General features: G+C 44.7%; 1 protein-coding gene across 4 annotated transcripts in view; it reads left to right on the top strand.

Annotated features, from left to right (window-relative positions):
• SLC22A15 (solute carrier family 22 member 15) overlaps window positions 1-11,113 on the top strand; it is a 68,355-nt gene extending 57,242 nt beyond the window's left edge. For 2 of the 4 annotated variants that reach the window (XM_032679011.1, XM_032679010.1), the window contains exons 4-8: window positions 286-357; window positions 2,936-3,227; window positions 5,983-6,164; window positions 6,914-7,108; window positions 9,864-11,113. In XM_032679011.1, the coding sequence (XP_032534902.1) occupies window positions 286-357; window positions 2,936-3,227; window positions 5,983-6,164; window positions 6,914-7,108; window positions 9,864-10,097 (975 nt within the window). In that variant the 3' untranslated portion in view covers window positions 10,098-11,113. Of the gene's footprint in view, window positions 1-285; window positions 358-2,935; window positions 3,228-5,982; window positions 6,165-6,913; window positions 7,109-9,863 lie in introns of those variants that run through there. The other 2 variants (XM_032679012.1, XM_032679009.1) reach the window with 2 other exon arrangements.
• Window positions 11,114-17,481: the final 6,368 nt, after the last annotated feature.

Raw genomic sequence — 17,481 nt, 5'->3', positions numbered from 1 at the left:
CCATTTTTGCAGCTGTCAATGGTGCAGGGCTGGTGCAAAAGCTGTGGAGGCTTCAGTAAGGTGTAATGAACAGGTGAGGGTCCAGACTAATCACTCGTGCAGCACTGCCCAATGGCATTGCCAAATGTTTAACTCTGTAATCACAGTGGGGGCAGGGGGGAGATTTTCCTTTAAAAAACAGGCTCCAAGGAAGCTTGCAGCTTTGCTCTGTGAATGGATGACCTGGCACATGCTTTCTCTCTGTTCTTCTTGTGTACTTCTTGTTTTCCTTTCTGCTTCTCTCAGGATCAGCCAGCTTTACTGGCCAAGTGGTCAGCTATGCTTCGGAGGAAGCGCCCATTCCACCCATCTATCCAGGTACAAAGCCTTCCTGCCACCTGGTGCCTGACAGTCCATATGCCTGCTTCCTCCTCACCGACCCTCTTCTCCAGACAACTTCACCCCCCTAACTGATCCTCCCACGACTATTTCATCCTCTCCACAAGAGACTTCCCTTGTGTTTTTTTTTCTCAAAGCATAACTATTTTCTTTCTAACCTAAAGCTTCTGCCTCCCTGGAACATCCTGGCCAGGACTGCAAGAATGAGGTTGTATTTAGTTTGCCCAGCAAACTTCAGACAGGTTTTCAATGCAGCACAATTGGCTATAATTTACACACACCAGAAATTGAGGCTTTTGATCAAGCCTCTGACTTGCTGGGGTCCACGGTCTGCATATAGCGCATAAGACCATCGTGTGACAGAGCATAGGTGTGGGACTGGGATTTGTTTAGGCCAAGAGGACACCAGCTGCTCAGCTTTACAGTGCCATCCCCAGCCTTTTGTCTTCTGTTGTTTCCTGGTAAGCCCCAGGTGGAGGACCCTGTGACTTGCATTTGCAGGCACTCACATAACACCTTCAGCTCTTCACTTTACAGTCTGTTGGGTGCCAGTGTGTACAACACAGCTTCCTGGTATGGGAAGGAATGGGGGTTTATCTGCAGATGTTGCTGAGGCAGTGAGATAAGCAGTAACTGTATGACAGCCATTGTATTTTTTCCTTATGGAGCCTCGCACTCTGTTTCTGAGCTGCTCACAGGATTACTCAACCCCACCAAACCTGACAGGTACAGGTCAGCCTGATGTGAAATGTCACCTTTCCAGTATCCTCCTGCCTTTATGGTTTTTATTTGACAAAAGAGCAGCTTTCTGGTGTTTCCTTTGCCATTTCTGTGCTTCTTGCTGGCCATCTTTTGTACTTCAAATCTCTTGCCAGGGAGCAGAGACCAGCTGCTCCCTATGGGGGAGGGAGGTGGGAGGTGAGCATAACAAGGCAGCTTCTGCCTTGTGGTGCTCGAGTGAGGCAGACCTAGGGAGGGCAGCTGGGTCAACCAAGAGTCTGGGTCATCAGGTAAGTCTGCTGATAAGGCAGGTCATCAGGTAAGTCTGCTGAAGTCAAGCCAGGAGCACTCACCAGGGTCAGGATCAGCTCCAACAATATTAACCAGGGTCAGATGCAGTCTACTGATTGCCAGGCAAGCCCAGAGTGGCCAGGTAAGTCTGAGGCCAGGCTGGGAAGGCAGTCTGCAGATAGGACAACAAGGTCTATGGCCAGCACAGGCATAGCTGTCACGCAGTTGGAGACCAGCATTCCTATGATACAGCCCAGAGCTCAGCTGAAATGGGGGTCTCAGGCCCATGGGCAGATGCTGTGAGTAGAAGTCCTGGAGAGGTTGCTTAGGGCCATTAAAGCCTGTTAGTGCCCTCAGGGCCCTGGCACCTCTGTGGTAATATTTTAAATCAGCTGACCTACCAGGAAGGCTACCAGAGTGTTTTGGGTTATTACAGGAGAGTGACAAGCGTGTTTCGTTCACCTTGGGTGTACCCACCTCACAGCAACAGCTGTCACTTCACATTCTGCTTGTGCAGCAGTTTTACCTTATTTATGCCAATGTAAGTTAGGCTTGGTAGCAAGTGGACTTGAAAGGCTCCTGAGCCAACACAGTAAAATCTGAAGGAGTTTGAATACCCTTTCTGGAGCCACAACTGCCAGATGCTTCCAAACTAGCATTTTGAGATGTCTGGCTATGCCCTGGGCCAGTATGAAGTTTCAAGGTAATTGTGTCATCTTATTCTTTCTTTGCAAATATTGGCTCAGCACTGGTTTTATTGGAAAATGGTCATTCCCAAAATGAGGCAAATTAGATGGCTTGAAAAGAAGTCTATTGAGGGTTCCTTTCCCATTGGTTGCTGCCTCCATCCTTAAACTGTTTTTATCCTATGCTCAGCAGGAGATGCAGTTCCATACAGTAGAACTGGCCAAGACCTGAGCTTATTTCTGCAAATGCCACTGCCTCTGTAGGCTCAGGCATATCACTTGCCTTACGTCTCTGTCTTTTTAAAGGGCAATCATACAGAGTGAAACACTTGTAAAATTAGTGGCCCATAGTCTTATTTTACTAATGTCTGTAGTGGACTTTGACAGAGATCAGAAAGGTGCACTTTTTGCCATAGTTATTATTAATATTGAACTCTCAAGTAACAATTCTGGGGAAATAAATTGCACTATTTTGTTTCCCTTTGCTGTATCTCAAAACATACTCTATGCTTTCCTGCTCCTTGGAAGCTGCCAGTTATATATCTCATGCAATTGCAGACTAGAAATAACACCAAAAGGGGGAAACCGGGTGGTGGCAAATCAGTCAGTGAGCTCTTGCTTTCTAAGGGCCATGGCTGTCACATCAGATTCCTCCTTTTAATCTGTGTACCCACAAAGTAACTCTCAGAGACAGGTATGGAACAGGTCCTGGCTACGTTCAATTGTTCCCATCATACCTTAGCTTTTCCTTTTCTCCAAAGCCCCCAGTTTTACCTATTACTTCCTTAACCCCCTTTTCCTTACTTCAGGCTCATGGATCTGCCCTTGTCTCCTCTCTCAATCTCTCTGAACTCTCCCAGGTCTTAGCACCCAGCCAGTTCCTCATCACAGTCCCTCTGCGTGGCCTGACTGGGTACAGGGAATGCCAGGTACGGCACTGGCGGTATTACACCGTAAATGGAGCCAAGCTCCTCTCCTCCGTGCGGGACCCTGAGGAATTGCATCAATGGCTAGAGGTGGAGCAGTTCTCAAAAAGCCTTCAGCAGTGGCATGAAGAGGATGTGAACATCGAAGGTGATCTGGTTCCAGCCAAAGTCCTTATCGTCTTCCGGGAGCTGGTGGAGAAGTCGATTATCTCCTGTAACCTCTCCAGTGAGTTTAGTGGGGACAGGTATAAGGGAAACCATCATGCACGCGAAGCGTTTGTTTGGCTCACATGATCAGAAGCCAAGAAATAGCAAATCCCTCCAAAATCAGGAAGCCTTTAGGTGAGGCATGTAGACCTGCATTAAAGATAGAATTAAGTAATTCTCGGGCTCTTCATACCCAAGGTGTTACTGCTCTCTTAGAAGTTTGAGTAGGGTCTCCAGAAACATCACTCTCACAGTTCAACCAAGAGGCAGCCCAAATTTTTAGAACATTTAGGAATTTGTTTGGGAAAAAAAGTCTTTTTCTACTACAGCACCTGCAATATATTTATACTATCAAGGAAGGTAGTATAGGAAAATTTGATACAGGGAGGGTGCATAAGTCTGAGGAGAACGTGTTTGAAGATACTTACAAGTAGATAGTTTTCTGGGAAAACCTTAGCTGCCCACAACTTTCCAGCATGGACTGGTGGGAACTAAGTAGGACTTCTACTTTAGGCAAAGTGTGTTAGACAAGTGCTCCTTTCCCCAGTGTCCAGGCTACTCCAGTCCTGTTCTGGAAGTGCACTCAGGAAGTTTACTTTCAGTAGTGGAGCTGCAACCTCTGTGAGCAATCCAAAGTGCCTGTTTATTTCCTGTGACTGTTTATACTGAAAGTGCTGTTCACTGACATAATGTGGTCAGTGGTGCACAGAACATGCCTTGACAGCTGCAACATCTGTATCAAGATGCTGCTGAACAGTGATCCTCGGATTTAATTCTTAGCATCCTAGAGGCATGTTACAGAATTCAGCTACTGACAATTTGGCTTGGTCCAAGCTACATAGTCTATGTCCATCTTTTCACATTAAGATACTGGGACATGATTAAATCCAGGCTGTGGTGCCTCTTTTCATGGCATGTTTCCAGGATGACTCCTTACTCATCAGCAGCCTAATAGGGATCTTCTGTATTTCAGAGCAATAGGAGTCATATCCACTGTCTGATTGCACTCTGAATTGTGAGAGAACATGCTAAAGACAAACTCAACTAGATAATGGCATTTTTTCAAGAAATATTCGTTATCATAGAAATGGAAGGGTGGATGGGAATGAAATTTCACCATCAAGGCTCATGGAAAAGACCAGCAGGAATGGGCTTGTCTCTGAAGCTTTACTTATGTGAAAGTTACTGTATTGAAGTGAAAACCTGCCACTGTGTCTAGCAGCAGTACATCAACTTGTTGTGACAGGAGAATTACTTCAAGGAACCCAAAACATAATGTTTGGGCTGATGATTGTGGTGCTTTTTTTGTAAGACACACTGAGAGGAATGAGCTAAGATGAACTCAGGAGAAGCAATTACCATTTTTGTTTGTTTCTGTGAAGAATGAATTTCCTTCATCACCTAGTACGGCTAAAGTTACAGAAAAATTTCCCTGGTTTCATTGCTTTCCTGGTTTTTAATTCTTTGAGCATCAGCAAAGCCAGTTTTTGAGTTGTCTCACTTTTCATTGGTGGAAAAATAGGTATCACAATTGGAATGCTTTTGGAAATGCCGTGAACATATTTACATGCTGACACAGCGGTTGCTTTAACACTTTTCAGCTGCCGGGGATCCTTGCTGAGAGCTTGGGAGCAGTATAGTTCCTGGTTTTGTGCCAGGCTTGCCTCAGCAGGAAAGTAACATGCAAATTTTACTGAGGGTTATGAAGTTCTGGTTGGGATGGACTCTATTATTTGCAAGGTAATTCACTCAGTGCTTTCTGGAGGAGATGCTAAACTGGGGGTAGGCAGATATTTCCTCTGTAAGGGCAGAAAAAGTTGCCCTCCCAAATGTTCATCACTGTCCCTTCAAGTCTGGTACGTGGGCTCCTTGTGGAATAGCTCCTTAATCCATGCCAATCAAAATGAGACACTAACACACTACTGTTTAAACTGCTTTTGTTAACCTGCTCAGTCTTCTACTGCAGTGGTTTAGGAGCAGAGCTGAAGGGACAGTGATCCTACCAGAGTGAGTGGGAAAGCTGGGGACAGCAACTTCTTCTATGAACACAGCTGAACCAAAGGGAAACAATCTCAAAGTCCATTAGTTGCAGCTTTCTTTCCTTTCTGCACTCTTAGAGCATGTTGTTCTTGGAGATGAGCCACTCTTCTTTCACACTGAAGAAACTTCCTTCCTCCAAATCACCTCAGAAGTAGCTCTTTTTGACACTCTGCATCCCCACGATCTATCAGTTAGCCTTTTTTCTATGACTGCTCTGCACAACAGCCCATAAATTCTGTGCAAGTGCATCTCCAGAAACCAAACTTACAGATACTCCACAAAACATTCTGAATGACTGGCAATGGTAAGTGTGATATGGCAAGGGTTTGATCTCAGGTTCTCTGAAGGAATAAGAACATCTTTAGATATGAAGCGTTCATCTGGTCCTCTCTAAACTGCAGTATCTCCTTGTACTGTACCATTAGAAATGTTAGGTTGCACCAGTCATCTAGCTGTATTTTTAAGAAGCTGATCCTAGGATTTAAGAGGACCCACAAAGAAAAACAAAAGCATGGTAATTGAATGTAAAATTGAGAACTTAGTTGGTCTTTCATCTTCTTCCTATTCTTGTTCACCAGAATAGATTTAGATAGATTTAAGTTCTTCTTAGATTCTGCTTATGGCATTGAAGAGGAAGTGTTAAGACAGACCAATAGAACTGCAAGATCTACAAGGTTGGCTTGTAGAAAAGGACCTTTTCATTTATATTATCTTCTCTTGTTGTTCCTTCACAGGTAAAGTGACGGTGCTGGAGAGCTTCAGCTCAGTGGTCCGTGTGGCTGTGGAGACATCAGAATCCCAGGTTGAGGTGGAGCTGGTCCCTGCTGTGGAGATTCCAACTTGCTGGCCCGAGAAGGCCCGGTGGCCTCGTTGCCTCAAGCGTTGGCCTTCTCAGGAAAAAGTGCGGTGCATCAAGGTAAACAGTGTATAAAGAACTATTAACTCTGTGCTGGAATTTACCTCTCAGGTGACAGTCATTTCCCAAAGGAAGAACTGCATGGTGATGGCAGGCAACAGCAAGGCTGGAAGATGTATTCTCTAGTGAAGTGTTTCAGAATATTCTGTCAGATTTTATTTGGATTTTTATCCCCCTTACAGTGGTGAATTCTACAGAAGAAAACCTGTGTTAACTATTTATTGCATGAGTCTCTTGCACACAGCTCTGCCATTGCTGACATGCATCATTTTTGCTGTTCTGCTCTGCCTTGAATTAGCCTTCAGCAACTGCAACTCCAGCCTAATCCCACCTTTCCCTACAACAGTCGTCGCTGGATTCTGGCACTCTGGCTCAGCCCCAGTTGCCATGTTTCTGCAGGTCTCTTTCCGCCTTCCAGGCCTGCTCCACACTGATGCACAACCTGCTGTTTCACAGCAAAGTGCCTGCAGAGCTGCACCTCTGCTTTAGTGGCATTGCTGGTACTGTACCTGATGGCTCTAGAGCAGGATGTCTTGGGAGTAACTGATACCAGCACATGAGGAAACAATACAAAATGCATGTTTATTCGACTAAGAATTAGGGTGGGAGCATGCCTCATTTGCTGCCTCTGCTAACCTTGTTTAGAATACGCTTTGAGAGATGTCACACATCCTTTTTGTAACATCTCTCTGCATTGCTCAGAGAAGTTTGCCTCTGATCTGCTGTCACACTTCCCCTTTTGTTCACAGTCACTGGGTTTCGACCTTTTGGCCCGCTCCAATTATCACTGGCAGCTGTGCTTCTCCCGTGCTGAGCACATACTCATGGAAGGACTTGATGAAGATGGTGGTTGTCGCATGAAGTGCTTCAGGGTCATGAGGCAGATGAAGGAGGATGTCTGGTGTGCTGGAAATAAGCCTGTCATCACAGCTTATCACCTTCAGGTAGGTATCACTGTGATATCAACATACAGTTGCAGTAGCTGTTGCACTGCCTTCCATCCAGCAATGTCAAAATATTGTGGTGTAAATCACTGTAGCACCTGTGTAACTTCTAAGGTAGCTGTCAAAACTGCAGTACCTTTTCATTGCTTTACAGTGGCAAGAAGTTCAGGAAATATATGTTTTCCAAACTTCAACAGGAAACTAAAGCCTGTAGGAACATTATGATTGCAGCAATATAAATAATGTTAGAGTTGAGGCCCCTGCTCTGTTTTGACTTCACATAGGCATTGTACTGTTGTCTGTAATTGCATACTTACCTCCTGCTTCTTGACTATCTCAGTGTGATAGTTTTATAGCCATCTACATCCATCTATCTGTGGATGTGCACCAACAAAACTGTCTTAGGTGAGCATTATTAATGAATTAGGTGCAAACTGCAGTTCTGGTGGTGTTTCACCTGGGGTAGGAAGGGAAGAAAGAAAGGGGTGGTAGCATGCTCCCTGCACCTACTTCAGGGTTCAAGATGGCTTCAAACAAGATTTGTGAAGAAGAGATGGAAGACTCTGCTACGACTGTGTCCCCACATCTGACAGCTACAGATACCGATGGGCCAAGGGCAGCACCAGACCGTAGAGCAATCCTGTTTTCTGGGTCTCCATTCTCCTGGAGTTGCCAGGGAGCAGCCTTGAAGCCTCAAGCTATCGGCTTTCCACAGTACTTACTGATATTTTGCTGTCCAAAACCAGATGCAATGCCAAGATTTCTCCTAAAGAAAAAGCTTGTGACCATCAAATGCTCTTATATGCAGGGCACTACTCCAAGTCAAGATGGAGTCAAAAAAGAGATGACGAGGCTGATTATAGCTTAGCAGAATGTAAAACTTCTCAGTGCCTGTAAGAACAACCTCCTGGAAAAACTGTCATAGATAGGAGAAAGTGGAAAACCATTTAACCATCAGCAACATATTTTTTTTTTCTGGCTGATGAAGCAGATGTGCAGGAAGTGCTGTTGCACAGACTCATGATCAAAATAAAAAGCTATTTAGAAGCTCTTCAGCTCTTTACTGTTACTGTATTTGAGGCTTTTACTGCAAGAGAGGGTTGGTTTACAATTTTTCAAAATTACTTCCATTAAACAGAAAAAAGGAAAAGAAAAAAGAAAGTAAAATGAGAGAAACAGTCACTGGATAAACCAACAGTTGAGCAGAGGCTTAGTGTTAGGTTTCTTCCCATTCTCAGGTTTCCCCCAACAGAGGTATCCAACAACTAGGATTAAACAAGACTCTATATGAGAAAGACCCTCTATGACAGAGGAAATCCTTCCCCCAGAAACTTAGAAAGGCTTAGAGGACCAAGTAAGAGCACTCATTATGCTTACCTCCATAGGAATGAAGTTCAAGATGTGGTAGTTCAAAAAGACCTAGGTACATTTTGAAAACCAACTCTATGCTGCTGGTAGACAGCTGGCAGTGAGGGACAGTTCCATAAATTCTGGGGATAAATCACCTGTTTGGCACCTGACTGGAAAAGCAGCACTGTTTCCCTTGCTTCCAGAAACTTCATTGCAACTGCTGCCCATGGGTCTTGCTGAAGTAGATTTAGTGTGACAGAAGGTAACTGCTCTGCAAGTCTTCGATGAATAGCTCTCACAGAGTTATAGCTTGAATTCCTCACTGTATCTTTCTTCCCTGGTTACATTAAAAAAAGGCTTTGTGGTTATTGCAGCTGTGAACAAAGAAATTGTTCACATTTGAAAAGCTGTCTGGGAAGAAATTTGTCAGCAATACAACTATAGATGAAATTCTACCTCTGTAGAAACAGAAGAGTTGAATACTGTAGTTCAACCACTTCTCACAGTATGTCTAGTTCTCTTTTTGGGTTGCTGAATCTGCAAAATAAAATTGGGATTCAGAGGACAGTTAAGGGACTTAGCAGAATTATTGAATCCAGGATAGGTGACTTAGTACTTTAAAAAGTGATTTCAGGTTGACCAAGGCAGTCAGTATGGCTTTTTCAGTACAGAAAATTCTTCTCAGTCATAGGAAAGTCTGAAAAAATGCAACATAGGCAGTGTAAAAATAATACTGTAAGAACAATAATCACAGACATTTTGTTATTTTAACTACATATTTCTCAAATGTAAAATTGCATAAAATAAACTTGGGGGAATAGAACATAAGACATGCTGTAAGTATCACATGCCAGAAAAAAAGAGGCAGCACTTGACCAGAAAGCAAGCGTTGCACCTGCAGGAGCTGCTTGGAATGTCAGTCTGTTTAGGATGCAGATCTGTGTGCATCTTCAGCACAAATACAGCTGAAGCTAACAAATAATTATGTTAATCTCATTAAGCTTTCCTCCCTCCTTGCACCTACTGGCTTCTACACTTGCATAATAGGCCATTTTCTACAGCCTAAAATGCCTGGCGTTTCTACAGAGGCTCCTGCTGGAGGATGGTAAATAGGCTAAGATTATTTTAGCAAGATCATTTTCCATGGGCTCCTGGCTCAGTCAGTGGGGCTTCTCTGGGGAGAGATCCTAACCAGGCATGTCAGAGTTGCTCTGCCTGGTCCCCAGAAGAGGCTTTAACTGTGATCCCCTCTGTTGCAGAAATGTTAACACAGGGAGATAGCAGCACGAGTCTCTCTGATTTTCAAGGCTGTCAGCCATTTACCAGCACTAAAACTGCCTTAGTAAGCTGTGTGAGCCCTCGACAGAACCTCTAACACATCTTCTCTCCCATCTGCTTCTTGCAGACAGTGCTATTCTGGACGTGTGAAAAATACCCACGCACCAAGGATTGGCGCTGCTTCCCTGAAGCCTTTCTGAGGCTGGTACAGAAGTTGCACAAGTGTGTAAGCCAGCACTTCCTCAAGCATTACTTTCTCAAGAACACCAATCTGCTCAAATATGCCAACACCAGTGACCTGGACCTCGTGGCCAGCAAGCTTGCAGTCTTCTTGGAGAACCCAGTCTTCTGCCTGGACTGAGGCAGGCAAAGGTCTCCTCACCCCAACCCTGAGCCAATCCTCCACCTCCTCTCCCCACCTGCAGTTGTTCTTCATGTCCTTCCAGTAGATGTTGCAGCTGGCTTTGTAAGACAGTTGGCACATGCAGCATGAAAGAGAAGTGTCAAGCTGGCAGCAGTGGGCGGTGAAAACTGATGGAAGGTATCGCTTGATGCCCAGCTGATCTAATTTGCTTTCAACTGTGACAGCCTGCCTGGAAGCTACAGCCAGTGAAACCCAACTTCGTGTCAGTCAGAACAGGCAACTGCCTTGTTCTCTGACTGTAGTCTTGTGGCACTTAAGCAGAAAAGCAGTGCAAAGGAGTCTCGCTCTGCTGCCTATCGCCTCTGTAATTTAGCACGTGTATTGTTGCTGCAGTTGCCTTCCTCACAAGGACAGCGGGTTTAATTGCCTGCTTGCCTCACAGGCCAGCACTGCAGAAGAACACAGGAACATTTCTGAGGTGCCCAAAGCTGGAAGCTTTCTCAGAGACACTTTGAAGTCTCCATCTCCAATTCAATGGGACCCTGCTCCAGTAAGAAGACAACCATGCTGCTAGTGTTGAATAGCTCAACAAAAGCAAGAGGAGGAACAGTGGGGTTTTGCTTCCTCTTCGTTTTTCTCTCCTGCACTTATATTTTTCTTCCAATTCCTTCAAATATGTTTTCTTCTTGTTTGCCTTTGCCAGTTGTGTTAGTGCCATACAACCACGGGGCTTTGCCAGAGCAGATTTCACTGCCATTCCTGGCTCCACCCAGCAGGCTGGAGGAGGAGCAGGTCTTTCCCTAGTTTTTAGCACCCATGTATTTTTTGGGTGCCGTACAGAAGGAGAATATTTTTCAAAGGCTGTTAGCTCCAACTCCTCCCCCCCCCAGTGCTTTTAATATTATGGATGTTTAGAAAGAAAATCAATTTAAATCTTTCAAAAGAACAGAGTTGTAGAATGAGTGTAAAGAATGCTGGGTTTAATGTTATTAAATCAGTGAAACTAAACCAAAGTTGGCTTTTTTTCTTTTTTTTCCTTGTTACACCTGTGCAGGAAAGTATGTCAGTCTCTCCTTTGCCAAGGCGGGTGGAAGAGAGGATTTGCTGTTCGAGCAGCATCCGTGGCGCAGCGTCTCCCCCTTGTGCCAGATTGTGGTGTGACCGCAAGTCTTCAGCGCCGCCTCTGCGCTCTGGCTTGGTCCCTGCTGCCGCCACTTCAGAGGGACAGGAACGTCCTGGAATGCGTCCAGAGCGTAACAAACCGGGTGGAAGGGCTGGCAGGCATGTCCTGTGAGGAGCGGGCTGAGAACTTTGGGCTTGTCAAGTTTAGAGAGATGGAGAGATGGCTCTCTCCAGTTCCCTGAGGAGGGGAAGGGGAGAGGGAGGTGCTGATCCCTTCTCCCTGGAATCCAGCGGTAGGACACGTGGAAATGGCTCAAAGCTTCCCAGAGGGGTGGTCGATGCCCCAAGCATGTTTGAGAGGCATTTGGACAACATGCTTTTAGTCAGCCTGGAAGGGTAGTTGGACTGGGTGATTGTTATAGGTCCCTTCCAACTGATATACTCAGTTCTGTTCTAATCTGTTCTATTCTAGCCTTTCCTTCACCTAAGTATAGGAGGAGGCTTTCTTCTACAGTTCTTTAGCAGAGTAGATATGGGCCAGGCAGGATTCCAGCTATGTGGTCATTCTTGTACTGGTCTCTTGCATCAGATCCCACCATGTGCAGACCTGATCCTACCATGTAAACCAGCACCCTCCTTGCTCAGAACCTGGGAATACTCTCCAAGTCACCTTTCCACATGGGTAACCGCATTGTGTGGAACTGTTTTGAACAGTTAACTTCTCTTGCGAAACCTCTGTTCTCCAGGCTCCTTTCTAAATGGGACACAAGTGTCAGTTTTGTGATGACACCTCCTGTTAAACTGTGGCTTTCCTTTTTCCTGAGCTGTTTCGGTAAAGACCAGGGAGATGCCAATCTGCCGAGCAGAGTCAGACAGCTGTGGCAATGAAGTAATGTCTCCTGTTTCGTCTTGGGTTTGTATTGTGGTCGAAGGGCTGGCTTCTGAAGTTAGAGGAGGACAAAAGCGGTTTGAAAGGACAGTGAAAAATGTTCGGAGTTATTAATCCCAAGTTTGATATTTTACTGCTCTGATGTAAGAACCTTTCGGGATTTAGTTCTGGCTCTTAAATTTATCTCCCTTTGTAGCTGGGTGAAAAAAATGTTTCAGTGGTGACATCTTAACTTGGATGCAGCTGCGTATCAGAGTCCTCAGTTGCTGTGGTTCACAGCCTGCTATGAAGTAAAATCATGGGCATGCACTGTGTGCTGCAGGGCCATGACGTGGGATGTTCCGCTGCTCTGCCAGAGTGGCAGCCTCTTACAGCCAGGAATGAATCAGCAAAGCCAGCAAGTAAGCACAGAATGATGGACCCCTGCTCTGAGCCAAGTCTGATCATGTTTTTGCTCTATTTTCTTGTTGGTACACAGGCAAGTGCATCATCTAGCATATGCTGCTGCAGAAAATATCTTCGTCACCATATAAAACTAAAGATCTGCCCTGGAAAGTACGTTGCTACTGACCACAAAGACACAGGAAAAATCCCTCAGCTTTTTCTCCAGAACAGCAAGACACGACACAGCTGGCCACTAGCAAAGGGTGAGGGAAAAGAGTTCTTTGAAGTTCTTTGCAAAAGGAACTAGTGTATCCACTGAAGTAGAAGAATACAAGAAATAATTCCATCTCAGACATAGCTTTGAGGTATACTACATGCTATCTTATATCATCTAGTGCAGGTCTGGTTGGGTCTGTGTGGGGATTTTGTGAGGCAGTTTTCTGTGGTTGTGGGAGAGTTGTGTAGGAGGTCTCTGATAAAAAACCAAACAAAAAACCAAACAAAAAATCCACACAACCCCACAAAAAACAAAAATCCCCCCCCAAAAGCCAACCTCAAAAAAACTTGCCAAATATACTTGTCACATTTCTTATTACAGTAAACTCTCTGCAAATAGCTTTTCACTTATACACCCAGTCTGATTGCAAAATCATGCCCTCATCCCAAGGTTTTCTTCCAAAAAGAGGATATCACATTGTGTTTTGGCTACAGAATAAGTTTTATTTTTCTTTTTTCAAAAAGTGATCATGTTGACAAATACAGAATTTCTTGAAGTAGGTTTAATCAAAAGTTCTATCTTTGTTCAGAGCACCTGGAAGAACTGTGACGACCATTTGTTCGCCCTCTCTTTTTCATTACTTTCATGAGTGTTTGCTGACTCCCAAAGGCACTGTCAGGGACAGAAGGAGAAATCTTGACCTTCATAATTTCTTTATGTTTGGTAGTGACTTTTTGCTTACTTCTCAGTTTTGCTTTCTCTTCTTAACTTCTTAACTCAACTGTCTTTAAAACAAGAAGGGGCAAACAGTGGCCAAAAGGGAACTTCTTGCTTGCATGTGAAGCGCAGCACTCGAGAACAACAGGCATTCCCAAAGCACTCACTTAAGCAAAAGAGGGAGGAATTAAAAGGCATATTTGTGATGAGACTGGGGTGCAATGAGTGTTTCCAGAAACCCTCTGTTCACGAGACATGAAAGTGCACCTCTGAGAGAATTTCGGCTGACTCATGGCTGAGCTCGTGGCCACCATTGCCTTTGCACAAGATGATGGTACTGAGCCTGAGTGCTAACTGAGGGTGTTTTTCAAGGCATATGAAAGGTAGCTCGTTCAAGTAGCTTGTTGCTAACTGTTGACTGGGCAGGAGAGGTATGTGGGATCCTCACTGTCATGCCGTGTGCGGGAGCCTTAGCTGAGATGAGAGATGCTGAGAAGGCTCATGGTGGGTGCTAAGGGCATCCTTACAGCTGCAGGGCATTCACAGCCCTTACCACAGACAGCATCCCTTCATCTGTCTGAAACTTCAATTTTAATGTGTTGCTCTGCCATATAAAACCCTACAACATCACCCTTGTGATGTTTTAGTCCTTTTATATTGCCTGCCTTCAAATCACTAGAGGGCAATGTCTCTCTGAAGCACACACACCTCACTTGCTCTTAAAATCAGCATCTTGTAGTTTATCATCTTGTTAGTTTATCATCGAGCTGAGACAAATGAGCATGATTAATTTAATTCTAAAAAGGAGAGAAGAAAAGAGACCATGAAAGAGCTTTCTAATAAATAGCAAGACTTGGGTAAAAAGTCTCTAAACTCTGGGAACCGCTCCAAGAGCCAGAATATGGATTTATTTCTTTCTGCAGCAGAAGATGAGCTTGCAGTAATTCCCAGCTGCCTTGGGTTGGGGAGAGCACCAACAAGCAAAGTGCAGGAAGGGTTCTGGGAACGGGGAAACTTGCAGGAACAGCCACTCCCCAACTCCATCAGGATCCTGCCCTCTCTTCATGGGGAGCTGGGCCATGACTCCCATATATACCTACCCCTCAGGCTCCTCTGTCTCCCTCTTTTTCTCTTATTCTCCTTCCCTCTCCCCCTTCCCCTCCCTCTCAAAAAAAAAAAAAAAAGAAAAAAAAAGGAAAAAAAGAGATATTTTCTCTGAAGAAGTTTTCTGATGCTCTGGTGGAAATGGTCATTTTTGAGTGCAAATCATCTCTCTTAGTTCATGGGACCCAAGTGTACACAGAGGCCATTACAGACCATCTACTCACCTTCACTTATACTCCATTTTTAGTTTGAAATGGTGCCAAGAAATGAAGTTAGAGTACCTTGCAAACTATGTTCCCAGTGGGAGCAGCCTGGCCTCTCTGAGCAAAACAGTGGCTTGGACAGTAATAGATAGCAGGCTAATTCTCCCTTCACACTAAGTATTTTTCTCCTCACCAATGCCAGAATTTCTGTTTTCAGGAGAAACCTACTTTTTATTCTTATACCTCACCCCCAAGGACTCTCATCTGAAGTCCTTGCAATGTCACATGAGACAGTGACACAGCACCCAGTGCTCAAATCATGGTAAGAGATCCCAGCTGCCCTATCAGGCCAACCCGTGCCATGGCCATAAGGAGTTGTGTGGTGTCCTTGACCTCTGTGGGGTCTGACTTCTCTGGCTGGAGTAATATGCATAGTTGCAAAGGAAGTAAAACAGGTCCAGGTAGCAAATGTGTTTTAGCCTGTTCTGACCCAAGCCATTGCAGCACAAAGAAATGGACAATGCTTTCATCATGTTACAGGTATTTATTTGTCAGTTCTGCTCCAAGCAACATCTTCGATCTGAAAGAAAGGACAGGATCAGAGCCTGGCTTTGAAAGCATCTCCTGGATGGGTGATGAGGAATGCAGAGATGCCACCAGAGACCAGGCCTGCGGAGAGTGCAGTATGTATTTTTCACAGGAAAGATTCTCTAATTTACCCTTAGCATCCTCATAAATAGAAATTACGAGGAAATGCATCAAGGAAAGAAATAATCAGATTGAAAGGCTTTATAATAATTAGAAAAAAGAATAGCATCTTCTCAGGCTCTCCTGGGTGATGGTAATTACCAGCTGCACAACTGTGCAACTTAAAGATTTCTGGAGTAAAAAGCTAAATACCTCCTTGTTTCTGTTCTCAGAGAAGCCACTCTTGGAAACAGGCAGCAACACAGGCCAACAGCTCAGAGAAGCCTGAATTGAGCCTCCTTCAGCCTGGAAGGGCACCACTTTACATGCAGGGTGGTCCAGAACCTGATCCCAAGCCATGGCTTAGTGGCATCTGGCCCAATGCATTTTTCTTGTTGCCTTGTTGGAGGTGGGTACTATTTGTTATCCAGCTACTCAAACAGCCAAACAAACCTCTTCTGCCACAAGTGCAGGCAGCCTTACACCCATCTGCTTCTGCTGCAAAGGGCAGGTCATAGCCCCTTCTGGTGCCAGTGTTGTCACCAGCACAGCTGGGCGGCCTGAGGGTCAAGGCAGCATGCACTGTAGCTCAAGAAGTCTAGGTAATGCCTTCCAGGGAAGAAGTTTGGTTAATTCAGGAGAGCTTAAGAAAGTCCAGTTCCAAGCTAGTAATGAACCAAAACAAAAACATAGCTCAGGGGAAATTTAAAAAATCCCTCGTAAAAAAATGTTAAGGAATTGAACATCAGTGTTGAATTCCTGTGATTCCCTTTTAAAAGGATATGGACATGTAGCTGGGAGGAATGTCATCAACCACCTAATCCATCTGCTGCTCTTTCTTTCCTTTCCCCTAAATCAACCAAGAGCTATTTCAAAGGTAGGTAGATTCTTTGCCCCTGGCTCCTCAGGCAGGCAGACTGTTTTAGACCCACACAGATCATTAGGAGCTTTCTTTGAACTTTCAGCCTAAATGTGTTCACAGCCAGTGCTGTCTGGTTTGTACCAATACAGATCAAGCTGCTGCTCTCTCTCCATTAGGGTTTGGTGTCTGTGCATCACAAGGATAATCATATGCTCTCTTGGCTTTAGCTGAGCATGACTAGATATGCCAAACTCTATGATCTCTTCTTCCCTGATAAACCTCTGTTCCAGTCCTGCTCTGCACTGAGTGTAACTCATCTCAGCACAGATAGCCAGGGTGGTTTGCAGCATTCCAGATGGGGTCTCATCAGTATCTCCTATAATGGCATGCCACATTGATAGTACTAATCCATGCAGTATATCCCCTGTGCTGAAGAGGAAAAAACACCCAAAGGTCAAGTTCCCTCAAAAAACAACTGCAACTTCAAAGGAGGAGCGACTGTCATCAATGATTTCCTTTGGCAAGCCAGGTTAGGCTGGTTGAAGGCTTGCCGTGGTTGGATTGTCTTGGAAGTGAACTCTATTCCCAAAGCTGTGGGCCAACAGATTCATCATCTCCATGAGACTTGAGGCCAGGCCAAAATCAATGAGTCTGCTTCAGCCTGTTCCTCTCTGACTTCCCCAGTCAACAGCCAGCTTTGGCTTATATTTCTCCACCACTTCTTCCCTTTGAGTTAATGGTAGACACAGTCCCTCCTTATAACACAAATCCAGCTTTTTACCACTAACTTGAAGACTTTGGCTGTTTTCTAGCTGTGTCATTACAATGCCATAGACTGGAGAGGTAACAGATCAGTGACCAGAGCTAATAGCAGCAAAAAGGATTAAATGAACAATAGATCTTGAGCGTAATTTATGAATGCCATTAGCCACCAAGAGGGAATTACGTTATAGCTGCAGTTCTGAGGGGGAAGGGTGGGTCTTATCTAGGCAGGAAGAAAAAAAAGTGTCTGATTGCATTTGGATTAACAAACAGCTATATTAATTAATTTGCCATGTGATACGTCTTGGGCTTTTATGTTTAGATCAGATGTAATAGCATCCGAACAAAGACAAGCTGCATTTTCTCTATCTTGTGTTCAAATCCCCATGGCCAGCCAACATTGTGGTCATATCTCACAGCTGCCAGTCACGGAG

This window comes from Chiroxiphia lanceolata, chromosome 2 (assembly GCF_009829145.1).
Source record: "Chiroxiphia lanceolata isolate bChiLan1 chromosome 2, bChiLan1.pri, whole genome shotgun sequence".
NCBI classification, from domain to species: domain Eukaryota; kingdom Metazoa; phylum Chordata; class Aves; order Passeriformes; family Pipridae; genus Chiroxiphia; species Chiroxiphia lanceolata.
The sequence above is the reverse complement of the archived record's forward strand: the minus strand, read 5'-3'. Positions and strand labels throughout refer to the sequence as shown.